This window comes from Danio rerio, chromosome 21 (assembly GCF_049306965.1).
Source record: "Danio rerio strain Tuebingen ecotype United States chromosome 21, GRCz12tu, whole genome shotgun sequence".
NCBI lineage: Eukaryota > Metazoa > Chordata > Actinopteri > Cypriniformes > Danionidae > Danio > Danio rerio.
In genome coordinates this window covers 18,709,842-18,736,130 of record NC_133196.1, presented here as the reverse complement: position 1 = coordinate 18,736,130, position 26,289 = coordinate 18,709,842, and the positions used below count along the sequence as shown (strand labels likewise).

At 37.0% G+C, this 26,289-nt stretch overlaps 1 protein-coding gene and 1 long non-coding RNA gene across 2 annotated transcripts in view; both read right to left on the bottom strand.

Moving 5' to 3' along the window:
* Positions 1–2,493: 2,493 nt before the first annotated feature.
* On the bottom strand, positions 2,494–6,627 carry LOC137490743 (uncharacterized). Its single transcript, XR_011010729.2, has 7 exons — positions 6,151–6,627; positions 5,814–5,869; positions 5,357–5,416; positions 5,068–5,253; positions 4,435–4,549; positions 3,719–3,824; positions 2,494–2,749 (listed from the first exon to the last, which is right to left on the bottom strand). It is a non-coding gene; the product is annotated as an uncharacterized lncRNA (long non-coding RNA).
* Positions 6,628–9,254: 2,627 nt separating this feature from the next.
* The window catches only part of tsc1b (TSC complex subunit 1b), a 37,470-nt gene continuing 20,435 nt past the window's right edge, over positions 9,255–26,289 (bottom strand). Inside the window, 12 exon segments of the mRNA NM_001282392.1 lie at positions 9,255–11,515; positions 13,028–13,201; positions 13,321–13,508; positions 13,603–13,725; positions 14,207–14,317; positions 14,985–15,167; positions 16,160–16,326; positions 18,186–18,229; positions 21,218–21,809; positions 22,885–22,980; positions 23,413–23,509; positions 26,108–26,226. Of these exon segments, the coding sequence (NP_001269321.1) occupies positions 10,927–11,515; positions 13,028–13,201; positions 13,321–13,508; positions 13,603–13,725; positions 14,207–14,317; positions 14,985–15,167; positions 16,160–16,326; positions 18,186–18,229; positions 21,218–21,809; positions 22,885–22,980; positions 23,413–23,509; positions 26,108–26,226 (2,483 nt within the window). The 3' untranslated portion in view covers positions 9,255–10,926.

Genomic DNA, 26,289 nt, shown 5'->3' with positions numbered 1-26,289 from the left:
GACGCGCAGAGCGGGAAAAGTTGCACCACATATGCGCCATGTTTAGGTCACTTTCTGTCAGTTTGAACTGCTGCTGGTATAATTTGGACATTGAGCACTGTAGATGAAGATTAATGATTGTGTAAGTATAAAATTATTATTCATACTGCCGCTAAAAATAGAGGGGGAAATACGAAACCACGTTTGCAAGCCAACAATTAGCTAGTTTCCCAGTCTGACCTGCAAAGGAGGAACGTTAAAAATGACTAAACCGTTAGACTGTGGAGTGGTTCAATTATCATTTTAGACCAAAAAATCGACTCTATGAGTAATCCTATGTACGTTTTTCAAGTGGAAGCGCAAAACTTCTGAGATCTGTCGTTTGACCTCAAATGAAGACGCATGCTAATGTGTAAATGTGCGCTGAACTGAAGACACTTGGGAGATCCTGCACCTGTTGACTGATGGTTGGTAATTCAGAGCAACAGTGCCCTCTAGTGGCCAATCATGAGAAGAACTTGAAGAACGATCGAAGTCTTTTTCTTTTGCTTTGTAAAGGGCAAGCCCTTGATACCAGGAATCTACAAATGAACTGAAATAGGGAAGCGAGCCTTATCAATCCGGCCCCTTATCCTGGAACATACATCTATGATCCTGGAATACTCTTCAGTCTGAACAAAAAATGTCTGAGCTCACCCCAATCAAATCAAAATGTATGAGTTTTTAACATATTGTAATGTGGTATAGCCGAACAGCTAAACTGTATTTTTATATTGCCTTAATTTATTTATTATTAATATAATTATTATTTTTACATAAGTCATGTGCTGGGAACCTCTTGGCAAAAACTGATTACAAATAATATTTATGCTGTAGTTTTTCTTTATGATTTATTATTTAATATTTTACAATTATTAGCCTACTGTCATCAATCTTGAATGTATTGGAACACAAACCTAATTTTTTTTAGCCAACTGTAAATTATGATAAATTTAGAAATAAATGTTTTATTCACTATTGCGTCATTTAAAAACGTCATTTACAAAATTAAAATCATTATAAAATACAATGAATAATTTATGAGACTAAAAATTTCAGACCTACATTGAAAATGACAATTTATATAGGTTGAATTAAGTTGAACAAATTAAATTTCGTTATGTCCAATGCCCAAATAAATTGTTTACAACCACTTTTTATGTTAGCTAAATTAAAGCAATCTTTGAATTATTTTAAGATGGATGCAAAACCATACCCAGAAAAAACTTTAAAAATTAACATATAAGTAAAGAAGTCTCCACTTCACTTCCTAATCTGCAATTGCCTCTTTGAATATCACATTAATTGTACAAAAAAAAAAAAAAAAAAAAAAACTACTAACACTTCCCTTCTTAGACTTTACAGACCTGAAACTTGCCTTTAGTACTTATTCATTGTTGCTCTTAGTTGTGTAAATTGCTTCCTTGTCCTCATTTGTAAGTCGCTTTGGATAAAAGCGTCTGCTAAATGACTAAATGTAAATGTAAATAGTGTTTACCCTTATCACTCGATTGAATGGGTGTTATCAACTAATGATAAATATGGGCCAGTGGGGTCTTCTGAACCTACTGTTAGGCTCAGAAGGCTGTTATCCATCCACATGGTTAATCAGCTATACATCAAATACAGCTGCAGCAGGAGGTTATTTATATTATTTATTAAATTTCCCATTAATTGTATTTTATTAACATCTACCCCAACCCCATCCCTAAACCCAACCATCACATTAATGTAAAAACAGATCAGCATGTGCAGACTTCTCAAATATAGCTGATTAACCATGATAATTACTTATATTATTTATTAAATTTCCCATTAATTGTATTTTATTAACATCTACCCCACCCTAAACCCAACCATCACAGTAATGTGAAAACAGATCTGGAGTCTTCTCTATTAGTATAGCTGATTAATCACAAGAATTATTTATATTATTTATTAAATTTCCTATTAATTGCATTTTATTAACAGTATTAATTTAGTATAGCTGATTAACCATGTGCATAGATGATAACAGCCTTCTAAGTCTACCAATAGGCTAAGAAAGCTCCTACAGGCCCATATCTACACTGTAAACGATTTCTTGTTAAATTAACAGTAAGTTACTGGCAACAATTATCCGGTAGCTGCTGTATTTCATAAAACAGTAACATTACTGTAATACTAATTACATTAGTATTAGATTTACTGTAAAATGTAATACATCATTTTACTGTTTTCTTTTTTTACTGTAACACCAATTACAGTAGTGATAAACATACTGCAAAACTGAAAACAGTATTTTACTGTACATTTTTACCATGCAGAACTACGGTATTTTAACGTTACTTTCATTATTACTGTATAGTATTTTACAGTTATTAAATGTTATTTTATTGTATTTAATAGTGCTACTTTATAATGAGCAATGAGCAAAACAATTTCAAAAATTGCACAAATATTATTTGAACTGTTTAAGAAATACAAGAAAAATTAAGAAACTGAAACTTTAACTTCACAATAAAAGTTTATTGTGTAAACCCTACTGAAACAGTAGCAATTATTCAATATAACAAAGCAACAGAACACTAATGAACAATTGATAATTAAAACCAGTCAACAATTAATGTATCAAAAAGCATTAAAATTTAAAAAACAGGTGAAAATACTGCTACAAGACAGGAAATGATGAAGGCCAAATGATGTTGTGGAAAAGGGACAGTGAAAAAGGGCAGCAGCACTTCTGATGATCCTGCAAAAATGACAAGCAAAATCAATCACTGGAGTAAAAGCTAATCATGCCTCAAATTATTTCATTCATTCAGAAACCAAACACCGCACTATTGTTTTATATATATATAAAACACTGTTTTTTTTTTTAATCATTTTTGTTGGCAAAATAGTTTGTTGTCAATTTACAATTACACTAACGTTAATGGGGAAAAGATCCGTCAAGTCAAAACTAGTCATTAACTAGTCTTAACTATAAACTATAAACTAGTCTTCACATAATGTCTGACTCTGTATAGCTTGAATATCTAATTCCATGATCACACTACTAGTGCTTCCACCGATTTAAGCGGGGTGAACACAGTTCATTCTGACCTTAAGAGGCTACATATTTAAAATAAATAAATAAAATAATCTAATTTAACGTGACAAATGTTAATCAAGTACTTTTAAGCTTTTAACATGTGAAAATTCACTTCTAACTTACAGACAAGATTGCGTTAGAGAACATGAAAGCCGTAGGTGATTTTTTTAAAATAATGCTAATGATGAGTTGCTGACCTTTGGTTCGTATAAAACAAAATAATCACTAAGCATTCATTTTTGGCAAAATCTGCCGAGAGGCACAGCGACACGACAAAATGTGTTAAAGTTGAGCAAAGAACTGTACAGTAGTCAAGCAATATACTTCATGAAATGTTTGTGGTAATATTTTGCGGTCAATTCGTATTACTGTATTTCAATATGCAGTGATGGCATGTCAGTGAGACAAATAAATCTTTAATAGAGTCATTTTATTCAATTTATTTATTTTTTTTAGGAACACCTCTCCAGTGACATTTCCTCAAATTAAATCATCATGACGTTACTGTGCACAGCATCAATTTAAATCCCAAATTTTTTAAAACAGTCACTGCTGATTACAAACTAACATTAAAGATAGGCTTACAGAAATCCTGTATGCATGATAATATGAAGATTTATTACTCACTGATGTCGAAGCACTTCGTCAGAGATGTAGACAGGACAGAATATGTGCCATCAAATGAGCTCTTGTGCAGCCTTTGTTGGACATCAAGGTAGTATGTTCACCTACACTGTAAAAAAAACAAAATCTAAATAATCTAAAAAAAACAATAATTTTATTTATTAAATACTTGCTTAGCCATATATAGATGTAAAAGTAACCAAAATAAATAATTTATTAAAATGTGAGGGATACTAAGCATGTTTGGTCTACAGAGAGAAGTAAACGTTTACTTTAAGCATTGATCCTAATGAATCTATTTCTGAACTACATCCATCCTCGCCTCTGAAACAGCATTTTTGAGCATTTAGATCAGGGGTGCTCAACCCTGTTGCTGGAGATCTACCTTTCCGCAGAGCTCACCTGCAACCTTGATCAAGAACACCTGTCTTTATTTACCAAGTGCTCCTTCAGATACTATTTAGTTGGTTAGTTGATGTTTGATCAGGGTTGGAGCTAAACTCTGCAGAAAGGTCGATCTCCAGCAATAGGGTTGAGCACCCCTGTTTAAGACAATGAAAAATAAGACATCTAGATGATATTTTATATTCAATCATTTGTTGTGAAATTTAAATGGCTTCTATTCAGTATATACATAAAATAAAATTAGTATAAGAATAAAAAATAATACTCTATGCCAAATAAAATACTTCAGATCTAAATAAAGCAGGTGTTTTTACCTAAAGGTTCCTTTCCTCCAGGTAGTTTAGCTGCAGATCGCTCCACATCTGTGCTTTATTTGGTTCTTGACTTAAGAGTAACTGTAGTCGCATTCCAGGTCCATCAAAATCTGAGCTAAAAAGACAATATGGCAAAAGACAAGACTAATATACAAGTTAAAAATATACAAAAAAAATATACAAGTTTGATGTTTAATGGAACAAAAAAAAAATCTAACTATTTTGAAACAAGTGGAGGATGCCAAAGATGCTCTCATTTTCATTTTTGGGTAAACTGTCCCTTCAACTTATGACATAAAAAAACCAATATTGAACCAAGCTTACAGTTTCCAGGCTGTTTGAAAAAAACAAACACGGCCAGTAAAATTGCTAATAAACACAAAGACGAGTTATAGTAAAAAATCTGTGTCTAATATTTACTCAGCATTTGATAGCCAAATAGCCTAGCCATGGTTGTTTTATTAATTCATTCATTTTCTTTTCGGCTTAGTCCCTTTATTAATCTGGGGTCACCACAGCGGAATGAACCGCCAACTTATAAAGCATGTTTTATGCAGCAGATAACCTTCCAGCCCCAACCTATCTCTGGGAAACATCCACACACACTCATACACTACGGACAGTTTAACTTACCCAATTCACCTGCAACGCATGTGTTTGGACTGTGGGGGAAACCGGAGCACCTGGAGGAAACCCACGCGAACGCAGGGAGAACATGCAAACTCCACACAGAAACGCTAACTGACCCAGCCGAGGCTTGAACCAGCAACCTTCTTGCTGTGAGGCGACAGCACTACCTACTGTGCCACTGTGTCGCTACTGGAAGAAGAAAAAGAGTTTGTACATGAAACTCCTCACAACAAATCAGTGAACAAATTGACATTTCAAAATCTAATCAAAATGAGCAAGACATGAACATTACCTTGAACAATCAAGTGAGGAGTGATTGGTAGCATCAGCTTTTCAACATCAATTGCTGTAGCTGCAAAAAAGAAATATAGAGTAAAGATAAGAGTAAAATAAGACTTAACATTTAATAATCTAAATCTATGGTACAACCATACCAATCTGTATGGGGTTAAAATAAATTTGTATACAAATCATTCCCTACACCTGAACACCAAAAATAAAATGTACAATTAATGACACACTAACGTTATACAATAAGCTCATTAACCAGTGAGAAATAGACAATTAATATGAATTATGTTAATATTAGCATTAACTTAAAAGACATGAACTGAATTTTATTATCAGCTCAATTTAATAAAACAGTTTAGACTTGTTTCATTGTGAGTTTAGTTTAAATAACTTACAGTTAACAAATCTAACCATAATGATAACTTAGTCATAATGACCACATGAAGATCAGAGCTTACCTTAACGTTAAACGTTTAACTTTTTATGGTGACTTTGCCTTCATCTCAGTGTTGTGCTGAAATAGAAAATGCAGTTAACGTTACACTGAGTAAAAGTTATGTTTTTTTCAGGTAACGTTACTATGGTCAAAAACTCACTCAAGATAAACTCACTGTAAGTTATCTAATAGTTACCTCGCAAACACTACAAACACGGTCTGGCGTCGAATAACGTGACATAAGAACCTAACTTACAACTAAAGTAACTTGGTTAATTATTTTAAATTACACACACACTACACAGAAATATACACAAAACAAAACTTTAACGGACAGAATTTGACTTTTAAACACTTACCGAGGATGAATTCACTGGAGGAAAAGGCGACAGGTGGATTTCAAATTAGGATAGCCGTTTGCCTGGTGAATGTCGAATCGACTCTGTTCGGTTCAATAAATCGGCTCCTTAGAACAGTAAAGAGTCGAATCCGCCTAAAACTGATTCCTTTTCGTATATTATTGTAAGACACAACAATGAATCATTACTATATCGTTATACTGCTCGGCCACACACATTTATACACATGTTGCTGAATGTGCTAGTAAACACGTGTGATAAAATAATTCCCGAGCAAACAGTTCAATCCGATTCGGTGTCGTTTGAGTCCTGAACCGAACCGGTGCAAACGTGATATTGATTAAATAGTAATATTGTTTTTTTTTCACTTTACCAGCGAAAAAATTACATATATCTGACTTTAACAATAAGAATAAGGTTCGCTTGAAGTGTTTTGAGAATTAAATTTTTTTTTTCTCCCAGAATTCATTTTACACCAACAAGCAAATAGTAATGGCGGATGAGAAAAGCCAGATAATGTCGTAAATATTGCGTTTAATATGTCGCGAAATGAAGTTTTAACAGTTTTTCATGCGAGAATGTAGTTCTTCCAAACTCAAATCTGTGGTTTGTTTATAGATATAATGACTACTTTTAAGTGTGCTTTGCCGATAGGGAAGATTCTGACCTCCAGGGGTTGACGGCGCTTTATCACTCAAGTATCCGGCAAACCTCATGCTTTAATCGGCTTAGACATTATTGAGACATGCCCCTGTCTTCGATGGCTCTATAATGAATGTGTTATATAAAATAAAGTTTTAACAGTTTTTCATGCGAGAATGTTGTTGTTTTAAACTCAAGCCTGTGCCTTATTTATAAAGATGATGCATATTTTAAAATGTTGTTTTGAAAATGCGGAGATATGTGACCTCTACGGTGGCCAATATGGGCGCCCAATATTCTTGAATCCGTCTAAAGCAGGTTGGTCACTCTGACATTTAAGCTGACTTTGAAATCATTTTGTGTGTTTAACAGTCTTTAGTTACGTGAATCAATTATTTTTGTTTCAATTCACGTTTTGGTTTAGCACATAGTTATGTTTATTTAATATTATTTAATATTTCCATGTTACCTTATAAAATGAAGGTGCAGTGCACCCAAAAATGGAAAACCAAGGGACAGTTTAATGCACTGAACAGTCTGAAGAAACTGGTTAGGTTATTAACTTCACAAAATAATTTGTCAAAAATAAATAAACATAATAATCATAATATATATAGTGTGTGTGGAGTTGTTCTTGGTCATTTGCAGTACTGTATTTAGATACACAGTAACTGATTTTTCCCAAAATTCATTGTAAAATCTACAGTAGCATACTGTTAACCATGTTCACAGTATAGAAAAGTTGAAAATACATTATTATACTGTGAAAACAACAATATATACAGTAACACACTGTGCACAGCGTATACAGTAAAAAACTGTTGAGAAATGCAGTATAATACTGTGAAAACAACAGAAATCGTTTACAGTGTATCAGCTGATAACCACTGATGACACCAATTCAATCTAGTGATAACAAAGCGGGTGTCACTTGTTCCAAACCTTTTAAATTTTATTTCTTCTGTTGATTACAAAATATGTTTTGAAGAAAGCTGGAAACTTGTAACCACTGACTTTTTTCGAAACATCTTCTTTTGTGTTCAACAGAAGAATGAGACTCAAAAAGGTTTAAAACCACTTGAGGGTGAGTAAATAGTCAGTTAACTACAGGCAAACTATGCTTTTAACAGAAATAAATTGGAAACAATAAAAGATTTTATATTTGAAAATGTTCCCAAATACTTTTTCCACACCTAAAAACCCAAGCAGCTACACTACCTGACAAAGTCCAAGTTCCTATATCCACAAATAATAGCTTGACTTCTAGTTGATCATTTGGTATCAGAAGTGGCTTATATGAAAGTCAAAGCCCCGGTCTAGATTATGCTTATTTTACTAAAATAAAAAAGGATTATGACTTGATTTTAATTATTTAATTAGGTTAGTAAGGTCTAACTTTGCTTAGACAAAAGTTGTCTATAAACAGAAATAAAGTCCAGAATAGAATATAAATTCATGGCGCAGTGGAAAATGAATAAATATTGTGTATGACTCACATGAGCTTGGAGGACTGCATCCATACATCTACACAATGACTCAAATAACGTGAGTCTGGAATGGCAAAGAAAGCGTTCTTATAGGACTCCCTAATGTTCATCAAGATTCTTTGTATTCATCTTCAATGCCTCCTCCTTCATCTTACCCCAGACATGCTCAATAATGTCTGGTGACTGGGCTGGTTAATCCTGAAGCAGCTAACATTTCTTTGCCTTCAGGAACTATGATGTGGAGGCTGAAGTATGAGAAGGAGCGCTATTCTGCTGAAGAATTTGCCTTCTCCTGTGGTTTGTAATGTAATAGGCAGCATAAACGTCCTAATACCTCAGGCTGTTGATGTTGTGGTCCATTATGCAGATCTCTCGCACACCCCCATACTGAATGTAACCCCAAGCCATGATTTTTCCTTTACCAAACTTCACTGATTTCTGTGAGAATCTCGGGTCCATGTGGCTTTTGATGGGTCTCTTGCAGTATTTGTGATAATTGAGATGCAGTTCAACAGATGATGATGACAAGACTTTTGTCAGGTAGTGAACGTTATGTTTGCAGGTTTTAGAAGCAAATCTGTGCAAACATTTGTTACTTCTAGGGATACAGCATGCAGCTGGAAGTTAAACAATTATTTAAATTACCCATTAATTTTCTTTTATTAATGTCTGCGCCCACCCCAACCTTAAAATTACTCCTAAAAGTAAACAGTAATTATTGTTGTACAGTAATTTTAATGTTGTAATAATATAAATAATTATCATTAACTTCAGGACGCTGCTGTATCTCTTTTAGACTTTACCGCAACACGCCCTGCCCATATCAGTCAGCATCAAATCAGATCACCAACAGCCAAGAACATGATGTGATCCATTCCACATTTGCTTGTAGACCTCAAATTGCATTTCATTTCCATTCCAGACATCAAACCAAAACTAATCACAGAGCAAAATCAGACAAGGCAACTCCAAATCTGTAGTGCAAAACATTGAAGACGATTTTATTTTTGTCATTCACAGTTAACACAAGCAACTGCTTTTAAGAACATTTTCCACTCGACCCGGCCTTTCGTTTTTTTTTTATCCCTCGACAAACCCCAGAACTTTCACCTCCAGCAAAGGAGCTCAAATTCAAACGTTCTTTTCCTTTCACGATGATTGTACCTTGTGTCTTGTTACGTCGTGGTTCCTGTCGTTGGCATTAAAAGAGGATTGTTGTACATGCTCTAGATAGCAAGGCAGAAGGAACAGCAGAGACTGAGGGGACAACAGGATTTGGGTACAGTTTTATAACCACCATGTCCGCAATTCCTAAATGACGATCAACATGGCCACTCAATATCGCCTACTTGGTATGGCCAAAAATCGCCAACTTGGTATCATACAGCTCAAAACCAATTCTCAATGTACAGATCTTATATTTACCCCCTCAAATTGATATGTGGTAGCATAAGAACAGTCGAGTGAATAATACAACGGAAACCAATACATTTAAGTTCTACAGAATACTATTATCGTGTTACGGATTGAGTATTTGGCACTCAGAAAGCAAAATAAGTAATAATATACTCAAAAGTGAGAGGGTAAACGACAGATCATTCATACTATTATCAATTATCCAAGCGAATATAATGACTTAGATTTAGATTGAAGGTTAGTATCGTCAAAGCGAAGTACTTCATTTGAATTGAATGTTAGAATAGGACTTCAAAATGGCCACTAGAGTTTCTTTCTGAGATTACAGATTAGGTTTTTGTGGGTAGTGATCACAAATTTGCAGCCGTTGTTTAGGATTATGAATTTTTGGTAAGTTTTAAAAGCCCTGGCGAGTGACTGGTGATAATTAAAAAGCTAGAAATGAGGAGAAGACAAAAAAATAAATAATTTAAAAAACATGTCTAACCTTCCTCTCTTTTGGCTTCCTCTCATTTATTTCTCCCGATTTAGTATAATCCAAGACTACTGTAGATTTTCTTTTTTTCTGTAAATGAGTAAGAAATGAGTGCAATTTAACCCAGAAATAAATCTGGGATACAGGTCATCGCTTTCAACTCGGACACAAACATACATCACACACATACACACACTCATACATACAGTAACACAATAAAGATAAACATAGTTTGAGCTCATGAAAATGCACTTGACATGTTTAAAAGGTTTTTAAAGAAACACTGACTTCTGCTTGGCATAAGATGACCATCAAACTTCCTCCTCCTGGTATCCAAGCAAACACTTCTGTTCTTGCTCTGCGCAGGTGAGTTGTGAAGGTTGAAGTTTTGAACCTTTCCTAAGACTGAATGGACTTATATTGCTTCTAAACACACTAAATGTAAAGCTGTAACAGTTACTTGGTAAAATGGAGCAGATAAATTAGCTAAATAAAATAAAAGATGCAGCGGAGACACTTCTGATAAAGAAAGCAGTGGAGTTACTTAAAAAAACACCTCTTTACACAACACATTAGTCCATTCCTTCCACTTGTCCGGTTTTAGTGAGGGTTTGACTAATTTATTGGCTCCAAATCCTGTTGTCGGCTTGTGGAAATGGGACAGATAACACTGAAGATTGAAAGAGTCTTGCCTTACGCTCTATGAATCTAAATCCGCACATTTCTTCATTCTCTCTCTCGCCGTTTTCCATAACTTTAGCTATGCTCATGACGACTTTCGTTATAGTCCATGATTCTCAACGGTTGCTGCCTGGGTCGCTCTGGGCATCTTGAACCTAACGTGTCTTGTTTTTTGGCTCTCTGTGCGTCGGGTTGGGACTCTTTACCAGTTGTGATAAGCGTGACGCTTTGTGCGGTGGTGGAGACGGACGGACTCTTTGCTGTCGTCTCTGTGCAGAGCTCAGTTTTCAGGCCCTGTGATAGGCCAGTTAGACGAGGAGGCGGAGTTTCTTCCTCGTCACACTGGCTTTCGCTTTTGTTGCGGAATAACTCTCGTGCCCGCATGCCCAGAAAGCTCTTGGCGCTGGGGTAGGAGCCTACGGTGAGTGGGGTGTCAGACGACACCAGGGGTCCAGGGGGTCCCAGGGGGGAATGGGGAAGGTGAGGGGGTGGTTCCACCAGGACAGGCGGGGGAGTGTCTCGATTGCCGTTCACCGAGTTGTCCGGAGAAGAGCTGGCTTTGGGATGGCCTGGTGATAAAGTGCTGCCATTGCCACGTGGAGACTGATGTGGCTTTCCGTCCTCTTTTGTGGCTGTTTTGATGGCACCGCCGACTACTATGACACTGGGATAGCAAGAAACAACCAGATAAAAAAAGTGTAAGTGTATGAAAAAACATTGATTTAAGGGAGGAAAACACGACCTTCAAAATATCACAAAAGAAATTAAATACTGAAGTAACACACAAACAGAGTAAAAAAGCAACAAGTAATGTAAAAGATTAACATAATTAGATACTAGGGATGTCCTGATCAGGTTTTTTTGCCCTCGATTATGAGTCATTTTATTTTGAGTATTTACCGATACCAAACCCGATCCCATACTTCTGTAATACAGAAAAAAGAATAAAGAAGAGCAAAGAAGCACCTCCCCCTCTTGCAATTACAAGTTTACATATCTCACAGTTTTCTATGACAATGTTGTTGTCATCAACTTTATAATACCTCCAGACCGCAGACATACTCGCGCTTTCCGCTTCAAACTGCTTCAGTGTTCTACTTTGCTGGCATTTAACCAATAGCATCACTGCAACAAAGTGATGCCATGTCGCACGCGTTGCTGTTTCTGTGTAAAGTCAAGAAAGAGGTCTAACTCTGTGTCACTGCATAACTATAGATGTGTTAAAAAATAATATGTATAAATATATATTTGAGTCCTGACTGGGAGGTAATATCCGATTGCGATCGAGTCTGAAACTGTGTGATCGCGCCCGATTGCCAATCACATGATCAGATCTGGGCATCCCTTTTAGATACTTTAGATAAAACGATTACGCAGCAAAGTATTGCATTTTAAATGTAGAAAATATTTGAATGCTAGCTGTTTATGAGTACAAATGTGAGTGGTTTAAATAACATAATATAAAACGTTTACATTTCTGTATTATTAACGTTGTTTTTATAATAATTTTCTACATATAATTATAATAATAGATGTCATATTACACATTTAATTAACATATTAATTTTATTACATATATATTACATTATATATTTATTATTACATATAAATTGTAATTATATTACATATACAATTTGTATATTAAAGTCCCTTTGAGCGGGAAGCTGCAACCGTTTTATTCGTATTGTGATGCAGTTCCGAGAGAAACAGAATATTAAATGAGAAAACAGTGGGCGTGGCTTGTTTTGTCACCTGTGAGCTGAATGGACGTAGTAAAATAGGCATTTAATTCCGTAAGATCTGAACAGGGTTTGGGAAGAGTAATTACAACCTAACAGACACCTCCTCCTCCTCACCAGTTCTGTTTGTTGTCAAAACATAAATATGTTAGCCACGCCCAATTCCAAAGATATATGCAATCTGACAAATTAACTGAAAAAAAAAATCAGGTGCGTTTCCAGATTTCAATTAAAGATTAGAAAGACAAACGTTTGTTCTCAATGACATGCACAGATGAATTATTCACCACAAAACTAGCAATGCGAGATAACAACATCAAAATGGTTAGTTTTAATTTCCTGGGGACTTTAAACATAATCCTTAATCTAAATGCAAACACATTCAGAGATAATTACAAGTTCTGCATTTACCAATGTTTTTACATATAAAGGCTTACCTGGGCTCGGTGGTAATGTGTGGCTCAGTAACACCCTCTGCCTGTAAGGCCGAATCAGCAGCAGAAGAATCTTCTGTTTCCAGCCTGCTATAGAGCTGCAGAAGCTCAGTCTGCAGAGCCAGAGTCACTCTCCTCTGTGCCTGATACCTGCTCTCAGAAGCTTGCAGCTCCCCTCTGAGCAAAAGACAAACAAGACCGACTCAATTCATACATAAGCAGTACCAACAAGGTATTTTATGTTTCCAAGAGTCAAGTTGTCTGTACGGTACAAAGACCTTCAATGCAGATCATACTTAGCCTGAGCCTTGACATCTTCCAAAAACTTCTTTTGTTCTGCGATCAGATGCTCCTTCTTAGAGAGCTGAGTCTCCAGCTCCGCCACTCTCTGCTGAGCCGCGTCCAGCTTTTGGCTCTGAAGTAACAGATTCTGTTTCAGACGCTCCGTCTCCTTCCCCCAGGACGTCTGCAACATCTGCACCTCCTACAGGAAAGACGGCAGAGCAGAAAATGTAACGTACTACATTTATGTCACAGATGATATAAGGCGCTGTTCTTCTGCTTCCTTTGGCTTGTACCTTGCTAGTATCCGGTCCAGCCTGATGAAGCTCCTGAACACACAGTTTATGGGCTTCTCCCAACAGCAACAGCTGCTTATTCAGAAAACTCAACTGCTGCTGAATACTTTCACTAGAGGACAACTGAGGAAAACAAAGTAGGACATACATAATAGCACTACTGACAAAATTTAAAGGAACAGATGACTGCAAAAAATATTTCCCAGCAAACAATTTTATGTTTAAAAGACGTCCAATAGACATCTAAACGTAGACAGCTTGGATAAAACAAGGCTAAACTTGGGCTGTCAGTGAAAATCTAATAGTTAATCTAAGAACAGCCCAAAACTAGACTAGTCCTCAAATAGACAGAGTAGACAGACTTCATGTGTGTAGTCATTCATTTCTGTTTATTTGATGACGAGTCTAGTTTTTGCCTATTTTTAGACGTCTATTACATTTTCACTGACAGTCCATATTTAGCCTGGTTTTAGCAAAGACGACTAGGTTTAGACATCTACTGGACATCTTTTAAAAACAAAAAATGCTTGCTGGGTTACCACTGTACTCTCTCAAACATACTCAAGAGTGTGGTACAGGCTGTTTTCTGAGTGATTATTTTTACCTTGGCAGTAAGCTGGTTCAGCAGGTGTCCTGTGTGGCACACCTCATTATTGGCCTTCTGAAGCTCCGCCTCCATCTCTCCTATTCGCTTCTGGCATTCTTGAAGCTTGCTCTGATTGGGGGAAAGATGCATAAATTAACATTTTGAAAATCCCCAACTAATAAGTAGGTACTGGATTGAATGTAAATGTACTACTCCACCATTAGGAATGTACGTTCTATACAGTGTGAGTGAGAGTAGTATGAATAGAACACAGATGTACTACATCCGCCATTTTGTCATCTTCACACGACCTACCTGCGTCAATTGCATCGCTTCACTCCAACTAATGAATTCTCTCATGGCGCATCATGGGATAGTGTAGTGCCCATCGGATCCACACTTTAGAATTTCGCCGGAAGTAGTAGGTCATCCGGATACTTCTCGCATACTGTTTTTCAATTTCTATGAATTCGGACAAACTACTCTGCTCACATACTGTTTTTAGAGCACTATATACAATGGAAGTATATGATTTCGGAAACAGCCATTGTCCCCTTTCATGCTCAATTAATTTAAACAACCTTATTTTCTACTATCAGATGAAAAGATCATAAAAAGTCTCTATATCCCTACTAAAAGAAATCCGTAAACAAGATTATTTCTTCCTTGCGTACATATACTTGTTCTCTAATCAACTCATTTAACACAGTGTGTAAACATGGTCTAAATGTGAACATGGTAAGCATTAAAACAAAAGAAAAACAAAATAAAGATAGCGTGTACAAGGGTAAAGCACCTGTAACTCCTGGTTTTTAGTGTAGTAGTCATCCCTGGCTTGCTGCAGTTGTCGTATCTGGCTGTGCAGGCGTGTAACTACAGTCTCTCGGTCGTCCCAGAGCTGCCGGTATCTCTGCTGCTCCACCTGAAGGCTCTCTCTCAAAGACAAGATGTCCACACTTTGCAGGTTCAGCTGGTCCTTCTGTAGAAACAAATACACAGATACACATATCAACACCATTGGTATCTGACACCTTCTAGTGGTCAACAATAGTGAAAGCATTTTGCCACCAAACATTGCTTAACTAAAAAAAAGGAATTATTTTTATTTTTTTTAATGAAAATAATGGATTAAATGCCATGATTAATGGTGTGTCTGCGGGCAAAATATAATCATTTCATGACTCCAGGCATTACGTTGTAAAGACAATGGCATGGTGTGTTTTTCAACCATATAAACAGCTCAAATTTTACCCACTGACAGTTTCAAGGAACACTTTCATTTTTAATAGAAATATGCTTATTTTGCATGTCCTCTGGAATTAAATAGCTGAGTTTTACAATTTTTATATTAATTCAGCTTATCTCTGGGTGTGACAGAAGCATTTTTAGCTTAGCTTAGCATAAACTTTTGAATCGAATTAGACCATTAGAATCTCCCTCACAAAATTAAAAAAAAGAGTTCTGACAAGTTTCCCATTTAAAGCTTGACTTAGTACGCATTGTAATTACAGAATAGTCAAGCTTTAAATAGAAAACTTGTCAGAACTCTTTCGAATTTTGTGAGCGAGAAGATAATGGTACAATCCTATTCAATGACTTATGCTAAGCTAAGGTAAAAGTGACTCAGAGATCACCTGAATAGATTGAAAAATGGAAAAACTCAACTGTTTAACTCTAGAGGTCTTTAAAATGAGCCTATTTCCAAAAAACTGGAGTGTTCTTTTAAGGCAGTGTATCTTAACCACATTTCCGGAGGATCACCAGCTCTGCACAGTTTCCATGTTTCCTTAACCAAACACACCTGATTCAGATCTTCAGCTGATTAGCAGAGACTGAAAGACCTGTAATGGGTGTGACAGCCAAAGGAGACATCCAAAACATGCAGTGGTCCTCCAGGAATGTGGTTGAGAAACACCTAGTGATTCTAGTGTAAATGTAGTCTGAAAATCAATAATTTTTTATTGAAATTACCATAGCGTTATTCTGCTCCTCGAGTGCAGTGGCGTTGATGATTCGCCTAAGCAGACGTCGGTTGCGAACGGCGTGCTGCTCTCGCTTATAGCGCTCATACAGGAGCTGGTTGTGTAGAAGCAGAAGCTGACTGCGCAGTGTGTGCAACTCATCCAGAGGAGCTGAACCTGTCAACAAGAAGAAAGAAGAGTTAAATCAACAAATAAAATTAAAATTTGTCCTAAGACATAAATGAATGTTGTTAAATAGTTTTAAAACAACCTAAATAAAAAGTTTTGATCCACTTAAAATGTTGACTACTACATTATTTTCACTACAGTGATCACTACAGTTTCTTTGAATTTAATAAGCCTTTTATCCATATAAAACCACTAAGGGTGTGAGGAGACACTTGAACAACTTGTAATGGATGTTAGTTTACTTCTAGTTTAGTGAATTCTTTAGAGTAAAGGGCATGCAAACACTGCTAAATATTTTGCTAATAGCCTATTTGAATGAAACATTTTTTTATGATGTTAAATATTAACAAAATATTTGCTAATATATGAATGGAAAGGGCGACGCAGTGGCACAGTAGGTAGTGCTGTCACCTCACAGCAAGAAGGTCGCTGGTTCAAGCCTCGGCTGGGTCAGTTGGCGTTTCTGTGTGGAGTTTGCATGTTCTCCCTGCGTTCACGTGGGTTTCCTCCGGGTGCTCCGGTTTTCCCCACAGTCCAAATACATGGGCTATTGGTGAATTAGGAAAGCTAAATATTGTCTGTAGTGTATGTGTGTGAATGAGTGTGTATAGATGTTTCCCAGAGATGGGTTGCGGCTGGAAGGGCATCCGCTGCGTAAAACTTATGCTGGATAAGTTGGCGGTTTATTTCACTGTGGCGACCCCGGAATCATAACGGGACTAAGCAGAAACGAAAATGAATGAATAAATGAATGAATGAAAAGTAGATTTTTATTTAACTAAAATAAATAAATAAATACATCACAAACTGCAAAACAATTTGGGTGCTTTAAAAAAAAAAGAAAAAAACATTAATGAATTGTATTTTATTTCTATTTTATTTATTCCATGCCATAAAGGACATGCAAACACTATATTTAGTTATAAACTCTATTGACTGGCTTCTCGCCCAAGCAACCATGTGACACGTGCAACTCCGAAGCCAGCCTAGGTTGCCAGGTGTGTGCAATTTGCACTTTAAATCCAATCCTGCCTCCAATCTTAATTTCATCCTCGCACTCCATCATAACATCACAACTCACGAAACAACTTTTCAACTTGACGAGAAATCTTGTCACAATTTAATCTTGCGAGATCTTGTCATAAGAGATCTTGTTACACCCCTAAAAACCACCTTTATTCATTTATTAATTTTCTTTTCTGCTTACTCCCTTTATTACTCTGGGGTCGACACAGCGGAATGAAACGCTACTTTATCCAGCATATGTTTTACGCAGCTGATGCACTTCCAGCTGCAACCCATCTCTAAAAAACATGCATACACACTTATTCACTCTCATACACAACGGACAATTTAGCCTACCATATTCAACTGTACTGCATGTCTTTGGAATGTGGGTGAATCTGAAGCACCCGGAGGAAACCCACGTGAACGCAGGGAACCACCTTTAAATTTAATTAATTTAAATTCAAATGAAATAAAGCATAATTTTGTGAGAAAACCTCAGCTTTAACTGATATATCTAAAGCAAAACTGCTTTTTTAGATGCATGTTATTTCAACTAGAAAAAAAGAGACCATCATTTAATAACTCCCATGAATTTTCTCTACAGAACATAAATGCATCATTGTTTTTGTCTATACAAAGAAATTCAATGGGGATCAACAACATTTTTTATAAATATTATCTTTCTGTCATTTGCTCACCCTCATGACTAGAGCATGAAAGTTCATTTTTGCAATAGCTATCTTTTTAATTCACCTTTAAATGTTTGTCCCTGTCTGAAATACGGCATTGTTTTTTTTGTGCTCTGAAAGAACTGATTTTCCACAAGCAGTGTTGTTTACCTCCAAAGTGTGTCCAGTCAGCTGACTTGCTTGGCAGGGGCAGTCTGAGAGCGATTGCAGATATGTTGTGAGAAAAGGAAGAAAAAAACAAAAACAGGGGATCAACAGGGTCGGTTGCAATGTGACAATAATTTTGGACACATTGTATCTCTGGCAGAAATACCCTTTCCACACAGAACCATCTCTTATCCCACAGTCAAAACACCTCAATTTTGTGTGAGCCCAGTAACTCAACTCAATTATGTGTCTTCTTGTAAGGCCTGTACAGGAGGACAGAGGGCTCTGATTGTGTTCGGTCAACACTGGCTCTCCTGTTAGGCTGTGGACTGATTTGTGTGGCTGTGGATGTGACATGGCACAATGCAGACAGTTGTTTCACTGTAATAGCAACTTAGTGGACAAATCTGCAACCAGTTTGACATGGTTCTGCTTAAAGGAATACTCCACCTTTTTAAAAATAGGCTCATTTTACAACTCCCAAGACTTAAACACTTGAGATTTACCATTTTTCAATCCATTCAGCCAGTTTCTGGCTCTGGCAGGAGCACATTTAGCTTAGCACAGATTACTGAATCAGATTAGACTATTAGCAAATGACTTAAAAATAACCAGTTTCGATAATTTTCCCATTTAATGCTTGACTTTTCTGTAGTTACACTGTGTAAGATCAGAAGAGAATAAAAAGTTGCTATTTTCAAGGTCGATATGCCCAAGAACTACAGACGAATTTCCATGTTTGTAAACATTCAGGATGTGCGCGCAGCGAAGTTGGAGAAAAAAACTGGAGTGCTAGCATTTACAGCGAGGGAATGACACCTGATGCGGTACAGAGTTTGTTGTTGTCTTAGAAATAGGATATATCGATTATATATGAATTATATATTATCTACATAATACTTTCAGCGTATTATAACAGCTTGTCATCCAGTGATAAGCACAGTTATTCAGCAAAACTAACGACAAAAAGACCAAGCATCCAGTCTGAAACATACAACTATCTCATTAAAACTCCAAGTGTTTTTAGAGAGAAGTTAAAGGCCTACAAGTTTTTGGATGCCAACAGTTTTGTTCTGTGTGGTCATGTGCAATAAAATAATGCTCCATAATTACCAGATTCAAAACTATGTAGTGCTAAAAACCGAGGTTATGCCTAGCCAAAGACAAGGTAAAAAGACAGAGCAAACGTTATACAAGACCTGGGTAATCATCAACAAGCAAAACAACTGCATTCTAACAGCGAAGGCACCTGTACAGCAGGGTATGAGAACTTACACTTTTACTTTTCATTCAAAGCATTCAGTGTTCGCAGTTAATTAAACATATTTAACTGTGTTTGCTGAAATCTTTGCTGCAATCAAAAACGAGTAATGTGCATGATTCAGCATAGCATGACCTTACCTTATATGAAATGAGAACGGGAGAGTCGAGCATTTTTAATTAGGTCCTCACTTCATTCAGCTCCCTTTTACTCAAAGACGTCTGCGGTTGGCATTAAAAGCAGTGTGGTGTACGGTAAAAGTTAAGTCGAATTTGACTATTGCAACAGGGAACCTGTGTGACGTCATGTGCGACGTAAGTTGGTAATTCCTCTATACTCTCATTCACGTGTAACAATCAAGGAACTTTGCTGCAATACCATGACTGCAGCAGGCACAATGATGTTACACAGTAATTACGCTTGAAAATCGTGCAAATCTGGAGAAATTCATTTATTTTCTTGTCGGCTTAGTCCCTTTATTAATCAGGGGTCGCCACAGTGGAATGAACCGCCAACTTATCCAGCAAGTTTTTACGCAGCGGATGCCCTTCCAGCCGCAACCCATTTCTGGGAAACATCCACACACACACACACACACACACACACTCATACCATTACACAGACAATTTAGCCTACTCAATTCACCTGTACCGCATGTCTTTAGACTGTGGGGGAAACCGGAGCACCCGGAGGAAACCCATGCGAAGGCAGGGAGAACATGCAAACTCCACACAGAAACGCCAACTGAGCCAGCGACCCAGCGACCTTCTTGCTATGAGGTGACAGCACTACTTACTGCGCCACTGCCTCGCCCTGCAAATCTGAAGAAATGAGCTTGTAAAATGGAGATATTTTTGAGAGATGATTCAGAACTGCTTTCAGATACTCTGTTATATAGTTGTGCCTAATTCGATTCAGTGATTTATGCTAAATGAAGCTGAAAGTGCTTCCGTCAGACCCGGAGATCAGGGGCCTCATGTATCAATGCTGCGTACGCACAAAAACTTTGCGTCTCACTGTAGTTATTAAATGTGATATTTAATTTATCTCGTCTCTATCTAACAACTCTTCGGCCTTTTGAATCTATCAGGTAACGTGTCACAGCATCAGTACACTGCTTCAGTCTTTCGCTTTCATGCTTAGTAATTTTAGCAAAAACACTAGACACTGTTGGTTGTGCACCTTCTTTACGAACAAAGTTTGTCGACGTCATGATTCCGAATTGGTCGACATCACCCAACATTACTGGGGACTGTTTTCAGACATATGAACATATCAGACACAGACGCATATTATTGCAAAAGCTGCAGCCATGGTACGACAGCAAAGTTCCTTGATTATTATGCTAGAACAAGAGTATAGCCAAATCAACTAAGAAAATTAGTAACTTTAAAATTTTCCATCAGTCTCTGTACATAATGTAACAACAGAAGTTTTAGGCTTTAAATGGGAAAATTACTTGTTTTGACATTTCTGATCAAGGTGCTAATGGTCTAATGAAATTCAATAGTTTTTGCTAAGCTAGGCTAAAAATGCTCCCGCCATAACTGGAGATCGGGTAAATGCTTAAAAAAAATGGAAAAACTCAAATGTCACGCTTGGTAAAGGTGAACCTACTTCCAAAAAAGTGGGGTGTTAACTTCTTGCTCAAAGACACAACAAAGTCAACTTATTGATCCGTTCTTTTAGATTAAATCCTCAAATCTTTAATCACCAGGCCACAAGACCACAAGCTTGATTTATTGCAAGCCACATTCGAAGCAAAAAGCCTTACCTCTTTAGCACTTTGTCATGGGCGTCTCCACCCTGCTGCACGAGGCGATCCAGCACCTCCAGAGGCGAAGCAGAGGCGACCCCCTCCACACCCTCGTCCTCCCCTTGCCTGCCAGAATCCCCTCTCTGAAACCTCTCCATCGCCACTCGTTGCACTATCTCTGAAGTCTTCCTTCCCACAAAAAGAGAGGCAGCCCGAGGCAGAGCCATGTCAAACAGAGCCTCGTATGGCATGGGTGGAGGTTTGCATGGGCTCGGGGAACACAAGCCAAATTTTAAGGCCTCGTCATCTGGTGCTGACGGGCTCCGATGAAGGAGGCTGTGCGTCGGGTGTTCGATGGGCATGAACACTGGCTGGAAGGACCAGGGTTGCTCTTGGGACGGGCCTCTGCTGACTCTTCCTTTGTCACCGGGTGTTATTTCAGTTTTGTCAGGGGTGGAGATGGTGTTGTGAAGAATAGAGGAGGGCAGGGGTTTCTGTTGTGCTCCAGTCAGGGTCTCTGTAGTGCTGAAGAATGGAGAGTCGAAGCCACGGAGGCCGGCTAGATCCCGCTTCTCCTCGGTTAACTTCAGGAGCTCCTCTGTGATGGCAGCTGAGGGGATGGAGGGTAAAATTAATGGAGGCGTCGACAGATCTTTACAACTTAATGATTTTGTCATTATGTAAAGGAGCGAGACTCCTTACTTCAAAAACTAGCCGTTACTTGACTTAGCCAACAATAATACAAGTTTCTGGCACTGCAGCGCTTTGTTGTCATATTTCACTTACATTGTTTGCTAATTTTATTTAACAAAACTAGCATAAGCCTAGTATTCAATGCAAGATGGTGCTACTTTACCTTATGGTCAGTGCAGAAAGGGACCGTATTACCATCAATACTTGTTTAGCACGAACGTTCGTAATATACAAAAACTTAAAAAACTAAATCTTACCAATGAAATGTTGTGCCTTTATGCTTTTTTTTATTTGTTTGCTCGTTACACCACCCATACGCTGTGCTAAAGTCCAGCATCTTCACTTTGGCTTTAGTCTTTTTTTAGACAAATGTCATTTGTCCTGGGAGCACTGTACAAAAGTGCCGGTGGTATTGACACATTGCTCAGGGTCCGTATGCAATATCTAGTGTATATATTGATGATCTATGATCTATCTATATATATATAAAAATCTATGGATTCCACTTTAATTTACTGAATGTCAAAAATTTAGAAAAAATGAGTGAATGAATCAGTATTGGGGATGCATCGTTAAGTAATTTATTCGAAAAAAGAGTTAAAAGATAGTTAAAAGATGTATAGTATTACAATTTGTCGTGTTACAAATTGTGATAGAAATAAAGGCTTAATACTGCAGCATATTACACTACATACACTACAAAGTGTATTTTAGTTAGTTTATTTTGTTAAAAGAAATTATTTTAATTATTTAATTAAACATACTTGAAGGAAAAACCTAAACATTATCTAAAATGTAAATGTAAAAGTTGTAAAACTGTAAACATGTTATATAATAATTGGCAATTATTTTGACAGATATTTAACTATAAAAATGTAATTTAACAATTAAAAATGTGCCAAGAAAAATGTAACAGAAAAATTGAATTTGACCCTGCAAACTAATAGAATTACAGCATTACAGTCAAAGTAAGAAAGAAAACAAGTTTATACCATCCTCCCTCTCCTTCTCGATCCTCAGTTGTTCTTGTTCCTTCATGTACACAGAGAGCTCAGTCAGGGTCATGGGCATGTTTTCACCTCTGCCATCTGGGTCAGATAAAAAACTCAATCTTAAAAATGTAACAACTAAAACTCCATTAACACCAAGAATAATAACTGTATCTATAACCATATTAGAACCCATACCAATGGAGGATCATGTGAGGTTTCATACAAGCGTACATAATAGCTTTTTGGTCTGACATTTTAGTCTTGAATTATAACGGGATTTTTATACAACAATATCATTCCTCTCTGGCAATATTGTTATAGCTGTGATACTGTTGTCGCTAATTTCATACATATCCATAATTTTTGATAGTTGTATGAATAGGCCTTAACATTTGCATTTCCTGCTCTGCATTTTAACATGCTAAAGTTCTTCTAACCTGAAAAGCATTTAATCTTTCATATAAAGCTGTTTTGTACATCATAGTAAGATTATTCCTGTGTTTTAAATGATTCTTACTCATCACATACCTCTGTGATTCATCGTTTCAGGCCCAGTTTTTTCAGACTCTCTGAGTTGCTCTTGTCTGACTAAGACCGGTTTAATATGGTCTAAAGGTCTACCATCCTGTGGAGAACAAAATCGTAAAAACGGTGAAACTGTACACAAGCAAAATGAGATTATTTTACAGAAAAAAGGTTAAAAGGAAAGTTTGCTGATAACAAAAGAAGATATTTTGAAGAATGATGGCAAGCTGCAGCCATTACTGTACATGGTATTTGTGAATTGCATGTGAATTGCTGCTGGTTTGCAACTTTGTTCAGAACATCTTGTTTAGTGTTAAACGGATTAAAGAAATTCGCTGCGAGTATAGTTTATTGTAAACTACGTCCAAAATGTTCACACATAAAAACTCATTTTCGACCTCACGTTATGTTAATCACATTCACGTTTTTGCATTATAGTGTACTATATACTGTTTCTCATCTTCACAACTCTGGGTTGCACTCCTTGCCATGTGCCCTTAAGTGTAATTGTATTGTTTACAATTTTTATTTTAACTTACTTTTTAAATTATATTATGTGTAATTATATTTATTGTAATTTCTTTTTAAAAATCTACTTTTGGGGTGTCACAGTGGCACAATGGGTAGCGCTGTCACCTCACAGCAAGAAGGTTGCTGGTTCAGTTGGGCATTTCTGTGTGTAGTTATGCCTAGTTCAGACTGCGTGATTTTTGCCCCGATTTTGGCTCGCGGACAGGTTTTGAGAAATTGCCGACAAATGCCTGAAATCACAGGCAAATCGGTGCTCGTGCACGTGAGTGACAAACACAAAGTATGAACTATCAAAGACGCGATCTGAGAGAATCGATGAGGAGTCGCCGATGCCTGCGAGATATTTGGCATGCTTTCAAATCATGCTGTGTGAATTGAGTTTTGACTGAAAATAGCGAATTCAGCGATCGCCTACAGCCAATGAGAGAGCGGCATTCACTTGCGTGTGTGTGTGTATACCTTCCGCAGGCCAGCGGGAGGCTGGGGGAGATGTTAAAAGCGCTCTTTTTCGTTTTTTTTTGGACCCACGAAATGGAGGAAAAACTAGTGGAGGCTAAATGGCTAATTCCCTTTAAACCCAGGTGAGCAAATATGTACATTTTCTACCCCATTAAAGGCTTCTTTCTCATTATGTAGTTAATAACAAAAGATTTACTACGTGTTTTTGGCTGTGAGATGTAGTTTGGATGAAGTTGTCAGCGATTCTTCTTATAGTAAAGTCATGCAATGTGAAAGTCCCTGTCGCAGATCCATCTTGCAGTGTAAACAAAGCAGCGATGAAACGCAAGCTCAGATAGTCAAGCAGTGTGAAAACATCTGTGACACGACTACTCTGAAAATCATGCAGTCTGAACTCGGCAATAGTATGTTCTCCGTGTTCGTGTGGGTTTTCTCAAGGTGCTCCGGTTTCCCCCACAGTCCAAAAACATGAGGTACAGGTGAATTGACCAAGCTAAATAGTCCATAGTGTATGTGTGTGAATGAGAGCGTATGGATGTTTCCCAGTGATGGGTTGCAGCTGGAAGGACATCCACAGTGTAAAACATATGTTGGATAAGTTAGTGATTCCTTCCGCTGTGGCGACCCCTGATTAATGAAGGAACTAAGCGTTAAAAAAAATTAATTTATGAATTCTACTTTTTGTATTTCAATTCTCTGCATGTCCTGTACATGTGGTTGAATTGACAATAAAGCTGACGTTGACACACTGCGTCAAAAGCTTTCATCCATTACAAAAATAAAAAAAAAATCAGAACAGGATTGGGTTTTTTTTGCACAAGCAAAAACCTAAATAAAAAATGCTGTCACTTTCTAATATATAGACAGAATGTGGCAGATGGTTAAAAACCACTGCTTTTGCCTACCGCTATTTGGCAAGTGTGTGTGTGTCCATAAACTTTGAGGGTTACACCAATGTGTGTGTGTCCATAAACAGTGGGTTACACCAATCACTTGACGCAGAAGTATAAACCAGGCAAGGTGCAAGGATTTTGTCCGTAATTAATTTTTTAAATACAAACAAAAATAAAAAACACAAAATTTTGAAATTAAGTGTGCAAAGACCTTAAATGAAAGGACATTTTTCTATCTCTATAAGAACTATCTCTTAAAGGAAGTGTTTAAGCTGTTTTATTGGTGTTCAAAATATACAGTGGCTTTCATCAGATTTCAAAATTCTTTTAAATAGATCCTTTTCACATTTCCAGGTTTTTCATTAGCAGAAGGCATCATGGTTGGGTAAACTTATAGTGCTGTGAATCAGAAAGTACAAAAATGTATTTTTTACAACCCTATTTGCTGAAATAATACAAGAAAACCGCCATGATGGTGTTATCAAGATGTTTAGAAAAAGAAAAAAACTGTTTGAGATTGATGACGGCAGCCAGAGGAGAGAATAACTTCAAATTTACTCTCAGCCCCATAGACACTGCCTGAGAAACACCTCACATAAACAGTCATTTGTTTTTTTTTTTATTTGACGCAAAGATGATTCAATACATTCATAAATACATATAAATATTCATACGTTTAAAAAAATTCTAAATATGAAAAACTTTCAAGGATTTAAGATTACGATCACAGTTAAACATGTGCAAAGGGTCCATTCTCCATAAGTAAGTGACACTTTTTTTGAAACAAGTAAAGGATTTGTTAATGAACAAAGTACCTTGCATGGTGGGCTGGCGGTGCTGCGTGGCGTCGATACAGGGGGATACTCATCTGATAGACTAGGAGGAGGTGTTGCAGCTGCAGGCGTGCTGGAGGACGGGGTGCCTTTTCCACCTGCTGCATGAGAACCAGCAAAACACCCAATTCACACTAAAGCTTAATGAAATGGAGAGCCAGACA